The sequence below is a fragment of the Panulirus ornatus genome, chromosome 7, assembly GCF_036320965.1.
Source record: "Panulirus ornatus isolate Po-2019 chromosome 7, ASM3632096v1, whole genome shotgun sequence".
In the NCBI taxonomy this organism is placed as follows: domain Eukaryota; kingdom Metazoa; phylum Arthropoda; class Malacostraca; order Decapoda; family Palinuridae; genus Panulirus; species Panulirus ornatus.
The window spans coordinates 46,362,470-46,377,233 of NC_092230.1; the positions used below are offsets into that span (position 1 = coordinate 46,362,470).

The 14,764-nt window shown below is 39.8% G+C and overlaps 1 protein-coding gene across 1 annotated transcript in view; it reads left to right on the plus strand.

Moving 5' to 3' along the window:
• The first annotated feature begins 1,468 nt into the window (after nucleotides 1-1,468).
• The window catches only part of LOC139749322 (probable peptidyl-tRNA hydrolase 2), a 46,642-nt gene continuing 33,346 nt past the window's right edge, over nucleotides 1,469-14,764 (plus strand). Inside the window, exons 1-5 of the mRNA XM_071663047.1 lie at nucleotides 1,469-1,699; nucleotides 2,230-2,301; nucleotides 6,056-6,655; nucleotides 7,814-7,916; nucleotides 13,807-13,966. Of these exons, the coding sequence (XP_071519148.1) occupies nucleotides 6,437-6,655; nucleotides 7,814-7,916; nucleotides 13,807-13,966 (482 nt within the window). The 5' untranslated portion in view covers nucleotides 1,469-1,699; nucleotides 2,230-2,301; nucleotides 6,056-6,436. The remainder of the gene's footprint in view (nucleotides 1,700-2,229; nucleotides 2,302-6,055; nucleotides 6,656-7,813; nucleotides 7,917-13,806; nucleotides 13,967-14,764) is intronic.

Here is a 14,764-nt window from a genome sequence, read left to right on the forward strand (position 1 = left end):
AACTAAGTGTCACAAGAAAGAGATCTCCTGGCTTGAAATCTTATCTGGAATGTTATCTCATGTTCAATGTTAAACTCACTTTCAGTGTTAACGTAAATGATTCATGCTTGATTTATGTGCCTATCTTTGTACACTTGAATTCTTTCATTATAAGTAGATTTAATGTAATGCTGGTCTTTAATTCAATCCCATAACTTTATCATTGTGTTATCCTGAGTTGTGCAACTTGACAAATCTATAACGTCCTTGCAAGACGAGGACCAATATAAGTATTTGTAAAATATGTTACTGGCTACCTTGTTCGAATAAGTATTGAGTTCGTAACAATATTCATGAGGTACTTTTCAAAATCAGATAACTCATTGTAGATGCTCTATTGTTCGACCATTTGCCTGCTGAAGATAAGAGATCAGAATTCCTAATCGATGAATTCTAAACATATCCGTTTGACCTATAAAAGATCAGAAATATAGAGCTAATTAGATCCTCCTAATACAGACACATTTCGAAAAAAAAATATTATAGATTAAGTATCTTAATTAAATGTCAGAAAACTGTACCGTGTTAGGATGAGATAATCTATAAACTACAAAGATTAGAATACTGATTTTTTTTTTCTTTAATCAGGAAAGATATCGGAGACTAAGATTGTCTTTCGTCTTTTTTCTTTCCTTCATCTCACCATCGCCATTTTCTTCCGCACTTTCTTTCATATAAATTCTACCATCTATGAAAATTGTTGCCCGGGTTCGCAGCCATAGATATAGAAGTTAAAGTTGTCACTGTTATTTCTTGGGATCTTGATTCTCCTTTCATTTTGAAGATCAAGGTGGAAGGTTTGGTGATCTATACAAATATCTAGCTTCTTTGGCCAAAAAAAATGTAATAACATTCGAAAATTATAAATGTACCCAATGACGTGCCGGTCTTTCTCTATCATAAGTCAAACGCAAGCATTTGTCATCTACAGATGTTTTATTGGCAATATGCAATTTTTATTTCTTTTAGTAAATATTTATCAATCAGAGAGTGACATCTGCTTTGTACCTAACTTGTAAAAAAAAAAAAAATCACGGGCTGGCAATGGCTGCTTCGTTTCACAATGTTGTAGATAGTCTATTGCCGCTGAATACCCGGTGAAGAAGTGAGATTTGCTTTTTCTCAACAGAAATCCAATTGACACTGATAATTTTTTGTATATAATTATCATAGCTTTTCAATATTGTATTATGATTAGTCATAGCTCCTGAAACAACGTGTTACATCATTTATACTTGTACATTTGAAAATTCCTGTGTACTAAATCACAAAAATTCTTTTATAATGTAGCTGACTATTAGGATATTACAGGGGAAATATTTATTAGCTGAAAATATAACCAAAACTAGTATTTTTTGTAATAATGTCTTCATGCCTCTGATCAATTGTTCCTAGGCGCTACAAGGATATGACGTCATGAATTTGAGTGCTGCTGTGCCATATATTCTCGCTAATGACAAGGGAATTGGCTGGCATTCATGTGGTCATACAAGACTTGGCACCTGTGGTGCATTCATGACGTAATAACCCTAGCGTGCTCAGGAACAAGTGGCGTTCTGTTGTTTACTTCTGCACGCCACCCCCGCTGGGGTTCAGGAAAGGGCATCTTTGAAGTAATTTGTTTATTCAAAGAAAGTGATTTGGACTAATTGATAATCAGGTAATGTGCATTTCCTGAGAGTATATCCCTGCTGATATAATACTGTTAATGCTCATGTTGTAAGATAATTGTATATGCCCGGACTTCAAAGTGTAATTCGTGTATATCTCGAGGCTCACACATGGGTTACTGGGTTCGTTTGACCCAAGCTATTTATACCTTCATGTCAGCTAGATAACACTTTGGCTACTGTTACAGTAGAGTGTGGATAAGCACTTAGGATTAAGTGATGTAGCGCGGAGAAATGACTTGTTCCCATTATTTCTGCCACCAGATATGAACATATGAAGGCAACAGATCTCATTTTTATTATCTTATTCCATTTGTTTTGTGGACTTTATTTTGTTTTTTTTTTATATGTCCTTGTTAAATCAGCCAAAACCATCTTAGTATAAGTAGCTCATGACTTTTATGACCCCATCCCCATACCCTCAGAAGAACTAGGAAGAATAGGCATTAGATTGGACATTACGTAGGATTTTACCTTAAGATACTTAACGATATATTAGTAGCTCTGCGTACCCACACAGGTTGTACGTAGAGGACCTGACCTCAGCTATACCATGATGAAGACTGCTGTACTACAATGCTGACTGTTTCAGGTATACAAATACCTGACACTTTATGCCCTAATTCAGGGCATATCAAATGGTTAAGGGAACCCAGGGAGCACTGAGGGATGTGTGGAAAGAGAGGTCACTATCAGGGAGTGTGAAAATGAGATTGTTTGATAGTATATTGGTCTCAACAATGTTGTATGGATCTAAGGCAGGGATTTTAGATGAGGATGTGCACCGGAGGTTAGATGTGTTGAAATGGATAACGACAGTATGTGGTGTGAGGAAGTTTGATATACTAAGTGATGAATAGGTTAGAGAGAGGCGCAGAAATAAGTAGAGTATGGTTGATTGTGCTGAAGAAAGTGTATTGAAGTGATTTGGACGTACGGAGAGAATGAGTGAGATGCTGACAGAGAGGATATATGTGTCTGAGGTGGAGGGAACATGGAGAAGGGGTAACCAGATTGGAGGTGGAAAGATGGAATTGAAAAGAACTTAAGTGGTCCAGGCTTGAAGATGCGGGAGAGTGAATAGTATGCACGGAATAGAGTGAAATGGAACGATGTGGTATACAGGGGTTGAAGTGTTGAGTTTAGTGTATATGAGGTGGCCATAATTATGATTAGATTATTTTTGGTACATAACTTACTTGTAAACACATAGAAATTCAGTGACTGAACAGGGTTAGATTGAAATTTTGCATTTTCATCACTTATATTGAAATTGACAATTTTTGCAGGGAAAAAATGCAATTGAGTGGGAGATGTATAAAAGAAAGAGACAGGAGGTCAAGAGAAACGTGCAGGAGGTGAAAAAAAGGGCAAATGAGAGTTGGGGTGAGAGAGTATCATTAAATTTTAGGGAGAATAAAAAGATGTTCTGGAAGGAGGTAAATAAAGTGCGTAAGACAAGGGAGCAAATGGGAACTTCAGTGAAGGGCGCAAATGGGGAGGTGATAACAAGTAGTGGTGATGTGAGAAGGAGATGGAGTGAGTATTTTGAAGGTTTGTTGAATGTGTTTGATGATAGAGTGGCAGATATAGGGTGTTTGGGTCGAGGTGGTGTGCAAAGTGAGAGGGTTAGGGAAAATGATTTGGTAAACAGAGAAGAGGTAGTGAAAGCTTTGCGGAAGATGAAAGCCGGCAAGGCAGCAGGTTTGGATGGTATTGCAGTGGAATTTATTAAAAAAGGGGGTGACTGTATTGTTGACTGGTTGGTAAGGTTATTTAATGTATGTATGACTCATGGTGAGGTGCCTGAGGATTGGCGGAATGCGTGCATAGTGCCATTGTACAAAGGCAAAGGGGATAAGAGTGAGTGCTCAAATTACAGAGGTATAAGTTTGTTGAGTATTCCTGGTAAATTATATGGGAGGGTATTGATTGAGAGGGTGAAGGCATGTACAGAGCATCAGATTGGGGAAGAGCAGTGTGGTTTCAGAAGTGGTAGAGGATGTGTGGATCAGGTGTTTGCTTTGAAGAATGTATGTGAGAAATACTTAGAAAAGGAAATGGATTTGTATGTAGCATTTATGGATCTGGAGAAGGCATATGATAGAGTTGATAGAGATGCTCTGTGGAAGGTATTAAGAATGTATGGTGTGGGAGGAAAGTTGTTAGAAGCAGTGAAAAGTTTTTATCGAGGATGTAAGGCATGTGTACGCGTAGGAAGAGAGGAAAGTGATTGGTTCTCAGTGAATGTAGGTTTGCGGCAGGGGTGTATGATGTCTCCATGGTTGTTTAATTTGTTTATGGATGGGGTTGTTAGGGAGGTAAATGCAAGAGTTTTGGAAAGAGGGGCAAGTATGAAGTCTGTTGGGGATGAGAGAGCTTGGGAAGTGAGTCAGTTGTTGTTCGCTGATGATACAGCGCTGGTGGCTGATTCATGTAAGAAACTGCAGAAGCTGGTGACTGAGTTTGGTAAAGTGTGTGGAAGAAGAAAGTTAAGAGTAAATGTGAATAAGAGCAAGGTTATTAGGTACAGTAGGGTTGAGGGTCAAGTCAATTGGGAGGTGAGTTTGAATGGAGAAAAACTGGAGGAAGTGAAGTGTTTTAGATATCTGGGAGTGGATCTGGCAGCGGATGGAACCATGGAAGCGGAAGTGGATCATAGGGTGGGGGAGGGGGCGAAAATTCTGGGGGCCTTGAAGAATGTGTGGAAGTCGAGAACATTATCTCGGAAAGCAAGAATGGGTATGTTTGGGGGAGTGGTGGCTCCAGCAGTGTTGTATGGTTGCGGGACGTGGGCTATGGATGGAGTTGTGCGCGGGAGGATGGATGTGCTGGAGGTGAGATGTTTGAGGGCAGTGTGTGGTGTGGGGTGGTTTGATCGAGTGAGTGGCGTGGGGGTGAGGGGGTGTGTGGAAGTAAAAGGAGCGTGGTTGAGAGAGCAGAGGGGGGTGTTTTGGAGTGGTTTGGGCACGTGGAGAGGATGAGTGGGGGAAGATTGACCGGGAGGATGTGTGTGTCGGAGGTGGAGGGAGCAGGGGGAGGGGGGAGACCAGGTTGGGGGTGGAAGGGTGGAGTGGGGGGGATTTTGTGTGGTCGGGGCCTGGGCATGCGGGAGGGTGGGGGGGGGGGGGGGGGCGAGGAGTGGAGTGGGTTGGGGCGGTGTGGTGTACCGGGGTTGGCGTGCTGTCGGTGGATTGAATCAGGGCATGTGAAGCGTCTGGGGTAGACCATGGAAAGCTGTGTGGGTATGTATATTTGCGTGTGTGGACGTATGTATATACATGTGTATGGGGGGGGTTGGGCCATTTCTTTCGTCTGTTTCCTTGCGCTACCTCGCAAACGCGGGAGACAGCGACAAAGTATAAAAAAAAAAAAAAACAATATTGAAATTGAAACTGACTGCACTTTTAGTGTCAACCAAAAGCTAAAGTTGTATTATCACTTTCCAAAATACAGAACAGGAGAAAGAGTAAAGGCTCAGACTAGGGTATTTAAATGTGCATAGATGTAATAATGATAAGAACATAAGGGTCAGAGCTATGATTGATGAGATGTTGTGGCTCTCAGTGAAAATAAGTTAAAGGGGAAAGACATAGAATGTTATGGGAATTATTTGGGATGTAGCAACTGGCATCAATGTAAGGATAAGAGCTAAGGAGGGGAGGCTTTTCTGGTGGAGGAGGAGCTGTTGAGCTGTGAAAAAGAGCATGAGAAAGTGAGTTCATGACTTACATGGGTGAGAATGAAAGTAGACTGTGAAAGGTAGGTGACTAGCAGTGCTAATGCACCTGGTAATAAGAGGAATGAAAAAGAGACGAGTTCTGGATGGTTTAGCAGTTTTGATGCAAGGGATCAAATCCTTTTGGTCGGGGATCTGAATGCAGGAGTTGATGAGTGTGGCATTTGAGGGTATAACGGGGCCATGAGGTACCCATTGTAAATGGAAGTGGAAAACAGTTTGTCACATTTTAAGGTGGCTAGGAATACTACGTATGAAAAAGATGCATGCATAAGTTTAAGTGACTGAGTTAGGTTATTTGTCTTTGAGCATAACAGTGGAGCAAAGACAGTAGGAAATGCTGTTGTCTCCTTACATTATGATTAGAATAGTCACTTCATATTGTTAAATGTTTTTTTGTAACTAACTGCATCATATAGGATTTTTAATGATGGCTAAATGATATATTGTTTCAGAACACTTAGTGATATAAACCCCATAGGGGAAACGAGTATACTTTGTATTATAGATTAGTTCAACAGTTCTACATGTATGACAATTATTGTGTCAGGATTTTTTTTATATCATTATATTCTGCATTTTGCATAACCTTTTCCCTTCCTTTCAGGGGTTCATCTGGTTCTGCAGAAAATATTTTTAACTTACCCTGTCTTGAAGTCTCAAGTTTACAAGGATGATTATCACTTGAAGCAAGATACACGAGTTACATTTAGAATTGTGTTGTCAGATATGATCACTGTTAGTAATTATCACTGACAGGATTCAAGAAACTGTGCTTGTCATAAGTGTGAAACTTAAATAAGCACATACTGGATAAAGATTTATTTCCAGTATAGCTCAGAGAGACAAGTAATAACTACCTTGTTATCTAAAGAGGTAACAGAGAGGCAAGTGATAACTACCTTGTTATCTAAAGAGGTGTTACATCATTGCCTTTAAATCTTTATGCAGTTGCATGATTTGGCTCACACTGACTTATTGTTCATAAATGGAGCAAGGAGACAAAAATATGACAGATGCTTCGAAGGTTAAGATGGAACCCAGTGAAGAAATAATGAAATCTGATAATTTGTCCCGTGAACAGCAAGAGGAAAAGAAAAACAGTGTGGCTGCTGCTGACACTGAAGATGAAGCAACTGCAAATGTTGACCCAGTCCTCTTTGACAACCTCATCAAGATGGGAATGGACAGAAGATTAACAGCAAAGGTAAAGTTGCATTTTTCAGAACTTTGGAGGATGGTTGTATGGCAAAGAATAGTTGGATGTTAGGGTAGTAGAAATGATGATATGTTAAGGGTTATGAGTGAAGGATCAAGATCTAACCTGTATAGGCTTACCTATTCTGTATGCTACGGTGATCAAGTATAGAAATATATGAGTGAATAGGTCTTTCTTCGTCTGTTTCCTAAAAATATGGTTAATCATCAGAAATTCTTATTGTGGATCTGTCTTTTATGCCTTTCTCTTTTTCACACTCAAATTCTGGATAAAAGATTGTTCTGTGGATAAACTTCAGTCATTCTCCCAGGGTTTGCATGTTATTTCAAAGAGTAAGCTCAAAGGGGACCGATGGCACACCCAGCATATCAAAAGATGGTGTTTTGTGGGTGTTATTTAACTATGCCCCTCAGATTGGTCAACCTGGTCATAAGAGCCATGACAGAGGAGGCTTGTTTGCTTGCACAGCATGAGCATGGGCATTTTAAATGATATAGATAGGCTGGTAAAATTTATATTGGCCCAGCAAAGAATTTTTATCAAGCTCTAGATTTTCTGTGACAAAGACAAGGGACTTACACTCTTTTGTCGTGGAATCTGGCTCTATTGTCTTGCAGGCTCCGAACAGAAGTTTAACTCAACCTGATTGATTGGATCAGAATTTCAGCTTGGGCCCTATTTTATGTTTTTTGTTATTTTTGTTGTTAGTAATACATGATAATTTCAATACAATCAGTACTTTATTTGAGCTGTGTGAGTTTCATCTATATCAAGATTTTTCTGCATACTCTACAGATGTATAGTAGTACAGCACAGTGTACATAGCTTTTCTATGTCTTACTAAAGTGACTGCTGTTTAGAAACTATTTGCTTTTGAATTCCTTAATAGATGTGTTAGAAATTATTGTTGTTCAGTAAAGATAGACAAAAAACTAAAGAAAAAAATAAGGCATGTTCATGTCTGGACTTCCAAGAAAGAGGCACTGATGTGTAACTTAATGTGTTTGTTAATTCTTATTTGAAGCAGTATACTATTATTGTCTTAACATTTGGTGGTGTCTTTGAACATGCACATCAAATGATTCACGATAGTACATGGTGCTTTTCTTCATCAAAGTAGTCTTTCATACTTTTTCTTTTCTCCAGGCTTTAGTGTGCACAGGTAATAAAAGTGTTGATGCTGCATTGTCATGGATAGCTGAGCTGGGGGCAGATGAAATGGAAGCTTTATGTGGAAGCAGTGATCATGGTAAGTGAATTAGTAAAGAAAACAATCATATTATCTGATTTTGTTTTTTATCAGTGGGAAGGCAAATCCCAACTTTCTTGGCTTTTCCTTCGTTGCCTAACTCCAAAGAAAAGATCAAGTTGATGTATTTTGATGTTACATGCAGGAGAGTCCTGCTGAATGGTTCATTGAAAAAGGAGGGAGGTAATGAAAACCTTACTTGAGATGAATAGTGGCAAAGCTGCAGGAGTGGATGGGAGAAATCACAATTGAGTTTCTTGAGGAAATGGAAAAGTTTAGTTGATTGGTTAATCAAGAGCATTGCAGTGTATGTAGAGCATTGTATACAGGGTTCTCTAAAATGTGGCACTGTGAGGTGACCACTGTTACTTAAATTGTGAAAGTGCATTATTATGTATTTTTTTGTAAGATGAAAAAGAAAGACATAGAATTGTGGCATTACCTATCATATTGATTGGGGTTTCTCCATACTTTATACTGTCATTTACATCTGAAATTGTGATATGAAGGTTATTAGGTACAGTAGGGTTGAGGGTCGAGTCAACTGGGAGGTAAGTTTGAATGGAGAAAAACTGGAGGAAGTAAAGTGTTTTAGATATCTGGGAGTGGATCTGACAGCGGATGGAACCATGGAAGCGGAAGTGAATCATAGGGTGGGGGAGGGGGCGAAAATTCTGGGAGCCTTGAAGAATGTTTGGAAGTTGAGAACATTATCTCGGAAAGCAAAAATGGATATGTTTGAAGGAATAGTGATTCCAACAATGTTGTATGGTTGCGAGGCGTGGGCTATGGATAGAGTTGTGTGCTGGATGTGCTGGAAATGAGATGTTTGAGGACAATATGTGGTGTGAGGTGGTTTGATCGAGTAAGTAATGTAAGGGTAAGAGAGATGTGTGGAAATAAAAAGAGTGTGGTTGAGAGAGCAGAAGAGGGTGTTTTGAAATGGTTTGGTCACATGGAGAGAATGAGTGAGGAGATTGACCAAGAGGATATGTGTCAGAGGTGGAGGGAACGAGGAGAAGTGGGAGACCAAATTGGAGGTGGAAAGATGGAGTGAAAAAGATGTTGAGTGATCGGGGCCTGAACATGCAGGAGGGTGAAAGGCATGCAAGGAATAGAGTGAATTGGAACGATGTGGTCTACCGGGACCAACGTGCTGTCAATGGATTGAACCAGGGCATGTGAAGCATCTGGGGTAAACCATGGAAAGTTGTGTAGGGCCTGGATGTGGAAAGGGAGCTGTGGTTTTGGTGCATTATTACATGACAGCTAGAGACTGAGTGTGAACGAATGGAGCCTTTGTTGTCTTTTCCTAGCGCTTCCTCGCACACATGAGGGGGGAGGAGGGTTGTTATTCCATGTGGGACGGGGTGGCAATGGGAATAGATAAAGGCAGACAGTATGAATTATGTACGTGTGTATATATGTATATGTCTGTGTGTGTATATATATGTGTACATTGAGATGTATAGGTATGTATATTTGCGTGTGTGGACGTTTATGTATATACATGTGTATGTGGGTGGGTTGGGCCATTCTTTCGTCTGTTTCCTTGCGCTACCTTGCTAATGCGGGAGACAGCAATAAAGCAAAATAAATAAAATGAATAGTTCATATCAAGTGATGGGGATAGGAGAGAAAGAATACTTCCCACGTATTCCCTGCGTGTCGTAGAAGGCGACTAAAAGGGAAGGGAGCGGGGGGCTGGAAATCCTCCCCTCTCATTTTTTTTTTTTTTTTCCAAAAGAAGGAACAGAGAAGGGGGCCAGGTGAGGATATTCCCTCACCAGTCCTCTGTTCTTAACGCTACCTCGCTAATGTGGGAAATGGCGAATAGTATGAAAGAAAGAAAGATCAAGTGATTTTATTGGTTTGAAAATCATATTAGTGTATCATTGTAAAGTAACACAAAAGTGGATGCTAGGCACATAAATTTGGAGCACACCTCTTGACACATGGTCTTTCTTTTTTTAGCTTTAGTGTGATCCTGTCAATATTTTTTGGGGGGAGGGATTATGATATTTGAAACCCAATTGAATTGTTAGCGGCAGGAATTTACTCTGCTTACCATTGAAACATGACTGAATCCTCCCAGTATTATGCTGGTTAATAATGTCATAACATACTTTGCATTAGCAGGAGCTTAACTGTTAATGTAACATTATGGTAGGAGTAGCCAAATATTAGGGAAGATGTCTGATTAATGTAATCGTAGATACTTCTCAACAATTTAAGACTTATTTCTGATTCATACACCTGAAACAACAGAATTCCCTTACACCTGGAAGGCTTCTCCCACATAGCCTAGCCTCCAAAAGATTAGATATAATAGCAAGGGTGTGTTAGATCAAGTAAAAGATAGAAAATCGAACTTGCAGGGGCAGGTTGTGAGAATAGACTTCGAAATTATCCTTATAAAAGAAGAGAGAATGTTGGGGTGAAGAGAGTGGTGAGAGTAAGTGAGCTTGGAAAGAAGACTTGTGCGAGGAAGTACCAGGACAGATTGAGTGAAGAATGGCAAAATGTGAGAGGAGTGGAGGAGGAATGGGATGTATTTAGGGAAGCAGTGATGGCTTGTGCAAAATATGCTTGTGGCTTGAGAAAGGTGGGAGATGGGCAGATTAGAAAGGGTAGTGAGTGGTGGGATGAAGAAGTAAGATTGTTAGTGAAAGAGAAAAGAGAGGCATTTGGATTATTTTTGTAGGGAAGTAGTGCAAATGACTGGGAGATGTATTAAAGAAAGCGGCAGGAGGTCAAGAGAAAGGTACAAGAGGTGAAAAAGAGGGCAAATTAGAGATGGGGTGAGAGAGTATCATTAAATTTTAGGGAGAGTAAAAAGATGTTTTGGAAGGAGGTAAATAAAGTGTGTAAGACAAGAGAACAAATGGGAACATTGGTGAAGGGGGCAAATGGGGAGGTAATAACGAGTAGTAGTGAATTGAGAAGGAGGTGGAATGAGTATTTTGAAGGTTTGTTGAATGTGTTTGATGATAGAGTGGCAGAAATAGGGTGTTTTGGTCGAGGTGGTGTGCAAAGTGAGAGGGTCAGGAAGAATGGTTTGATGAACAGAGAAGAGGTAGTGAAAGCTCTGCAGAAGATGAAAGCCGGCAAGATGGTGAGTTTGGATGGTATTACAGTGGAATTTATATAAAAAAAAATGGGTGACTGTGTTGTTGATTGGTTGGTAAGGATATTCAGTGTATGTATATATCATGGTGAAGTGCCTGAGGATTGGCGGAATGCATGCATAGTGCCATTGTACAAAGGCAAAGGGGATAAAGGTGAATCTTCAAATTACAGAGGTATAAGTTTGTTGGGTATTCCTGGGAAATTATGTGGGAGGGTATTGAATGAGAGGGTCAAGGCATGTACATAGCATCAGGTTGGGGAAGAGTAGTGTGGTTTCAGAAGTGGTAGAGGATGTGTGGATCAGGTATTTACTTTGAAGAATGTATGTTAGAAATACTTAGAAAATCAGATGGATTTGTATGTAGCATTTATGGATCTGGAGAAGGCATATGACAGAGTTGATAGAGATGCTTTGTTGAAGTTATTAAGAGTATATTGTGTAGGATGTAAGTTCCTAGAAGCAGTGAAAAGTTTTTACCAAGGATGTAAGGTATGTATATGAGTAGGAAGAGAGGAAAGTGATTGTTCCCAGTGAATGTCGGTTTGCGGCAGGGGTGCATGATATCTCCATGGTTGTTTAATTTTTTATGGATGGTATTGTTAGGGAGGTGAATGCAAGTCTGTTCTGGATGAGAGGGCTTGAGAAGTAAGTCAGCTGTTGTTTACTGATGATACAGCACTGGTGGCTGATTCAGGTGAGAAATTGCAGAAGTTGGTGACTGAGTTTGGTAAAGTGTGTGAAAGAAGAAAGTTGAGAGTAGATGTGAATAAGAGCAAGGTTATTAGGTTCAGTAGGGTTAAGGGACAAGTTAATTAGGAGGTACATTTGAATGGAGAAAAACTGGAAGAAGGGAATTGTTTTAGATATCTGGGAGTGGATTTAGCAGCGGATGGAACCATGGAAGTGGAAGTGAGTCACAGGGTAGGGCAGGGGGTGAAGGATCTGGGAGTGTTGAAGAATGTGTGGAAGGCGAGAACGTTATCTTGGAGAGCAAAAATGTTTGAAGGAATAGTGGATCCAACAATGTTATATGGTAGCAAGGCATGAGCTATAGACAGGGTTGTTTGGAGGAGGGTGGATATATTGGAAATGACATGTTTGAGGACAACATGTGGTGTAAGGTGGTTTGATTAAGTAAGTAATGAAAGGGTAAGAGAGATGTGTGGAAATGATAAGAGTGTGATTGAGAGCAGAAGAGGGTGTGTTGAAATGGTTTGGTCACATGGAGAGAATGAGTAAGGAAAGATTGACAAAGAGGTTATGTGTGTCAGAGATGGAGGGAACAAGGAGAAGCAGGAGACCAAATTGGAGGTGGAAGGATGGAGTGAAAAAGATTTTGAGCAATCGGGGCCTTAACATACAGGAGGGTGAAAGGCGTGCAAGGAATAGAGTGAATTGGAATGATGTGGTATACCAGGGTGGATGTGCTGTCAGTGGATTGAACCAGGGCATGTGAATTGTTGGGGTAAACCATGAAAAGTTTTGTGGGGCCTGGACGTGGAAAGGGAGCTGTAGTTTCAGTGCATCACACATGACAGCTAGAGACTGAGTGTGAAAGAATGTGGTCTTTTTCATCTTTTCCTAGTGCTACCTCGTAGGTAGGATGCTATTTCATATGTGGCAGGGTGGCAATGGGAATGGATGAAGGCAGCAAGTGTGAATATGTATATGTGTATATATGTATATATCTGTGTGTGTATATGTTGAAATGTATAGGTATGTATATGTGCATGTGTGGGCATTTATGTATATACATGTGCTTGTGGGTAGGTTGGGCCATTCTTTCATTTTCCTTACACTATCTCAGGGTGGCAATGGGAATGGATGAAGGCAGCAGATATGAATATGTACATGTGTATATATGTATAGGTATGTATATGTGCATGTGTGGGCATTTATGTATATACATGTGCTTGTGGGTAGGTTGGGCCATTCTTTCATTTTCCTTACACTATCTCAGGGTGGCAATGGGAATGAATGAAGGCAGCAGATATGAATATGTACATGTGTATATACGTATATGTCTGTGTATGTATATGTATGTAAACATTGAAATGTATAGGTATGTATATGTGCATGTCTGGTTGTTTATGTATATACATGTGTATGTGGGTGGGTTGGACCATTCTTTCGTCTGTTTCCTTGCACTACCTCACTAACACAGGAGACGATGATTAAGATAATACATGAATATAGATAAAAGTTTTACTGTAAGGAGAATGAATGGGAAAAGGTACAGGAGCAGACCAGAGATGAATTAGAAGGACTTGTAATATTGTCAAAGAGATCTGCTAGTCTAAAGATGGAAGAATAGAGAGAGGAAGTTTTTCTGAGATGTATCTTAGTAGAGGAATGAACGGAGATAGTTTGGGAGTAATTTTTAAGGAGTTTCTGTATGAGTTTCTTTGCAGGATGTAAAGAAAGTTGTGTGATACAGATGAATTGGTTGATGATTGGTGAGGGATATTGATATTTTCTATGGCATGACTCCATTCTGATGCATCGCTTATATTAGAAATGGCTCCAGATAATTAGAGCTTATCAGACTTGATATAGTATGAAATGGGAAAATATGAGTTTGGAACCACTACCTAACTCATGATATCCAGAGAAACAGATATTAATTCCTTTTATGATTCTGAGTAATAAGATACAGGAAAGATTTTTCTTGTGCAATTAGTCAAAATTTAGATAGAATATAAGATTCCTTGACTTGTTATGGAGATGATCCTAATTGCTATAACTTGCCAAAAATTTTAGGTTCCCTTGAAAGTGAGGAATGGGAAGACTGTGAAGAAGAGGATGATGACGACGAGACATATTACAAGATGGTTTTTGTTGTCAATACAGAACTTGGCATGGGAGTTGGTAAAGTGGCAGCACAGGTCAGTTTTGGTAGTGTCCACACCTGTAGCACTTAGTAATGATTATTATTTTTAACTGAAATTTTGCTGTGCTAATCTTTCTCCATCATCCTGTTTGTTAGTATTTCAGGGTTTCTATGTGGTTTTTCACCTTACACCAGGCATTTGGACGATTTTTGCAAGGAAATAATGCAAATGAGTGGGAGATGTATAAAAGAAAGAGGCAGGTGGTCAAGAGAAAGGTGCAAGAGGTGAAAAAGAAGGCAAATGAGAGTTGGGGTGAGAGAGTATCATTTAATTTTAGGGAGAATAAAAAGATGTTTTGGAAGGAGGTAAATAAAGTACGTAAGACAAGGGAACAAATGGGAACTTCAGTGAAGGGGGCTAATGGGGAGGTGATAACGAGTAGTGGTGATGTGAGGAGATGGAGTGAGTATTTTGAAGGTTTGTTGAATGTGTTTGATGATAGAGTGGCAGATATAGGGTATTTTGGTCGAGGTGGTGTGCAAAATGAGAGGGTTAGGGAAAATGATTTGGTAAACAGAGAAGAGGTAGTAAAAGCTTTGCGGAAGATGAAAGCCGGCAAGGCAGCAGGTTTGGATGGTATTGCAGTGGAATTTATTAAAAAAGGGGGTGACTGTATTGTTGACTGGTTGGTAAAGTTATTTAATGTATGTATGATTCATGGTGAGGTGCCTGAGGATTGGCGGAATGCTTGCATTGTGCCATTGTACAAAGGCAAAGGGGACAAAGGTGAGTGCTCAAATTACAGAGGTATAAGTTTGTTGAGTATTCCTGGTAAATTATATGGGAGGGTATTGATTGAGAGGGTGAAGGCATGTACAGAGCATCAG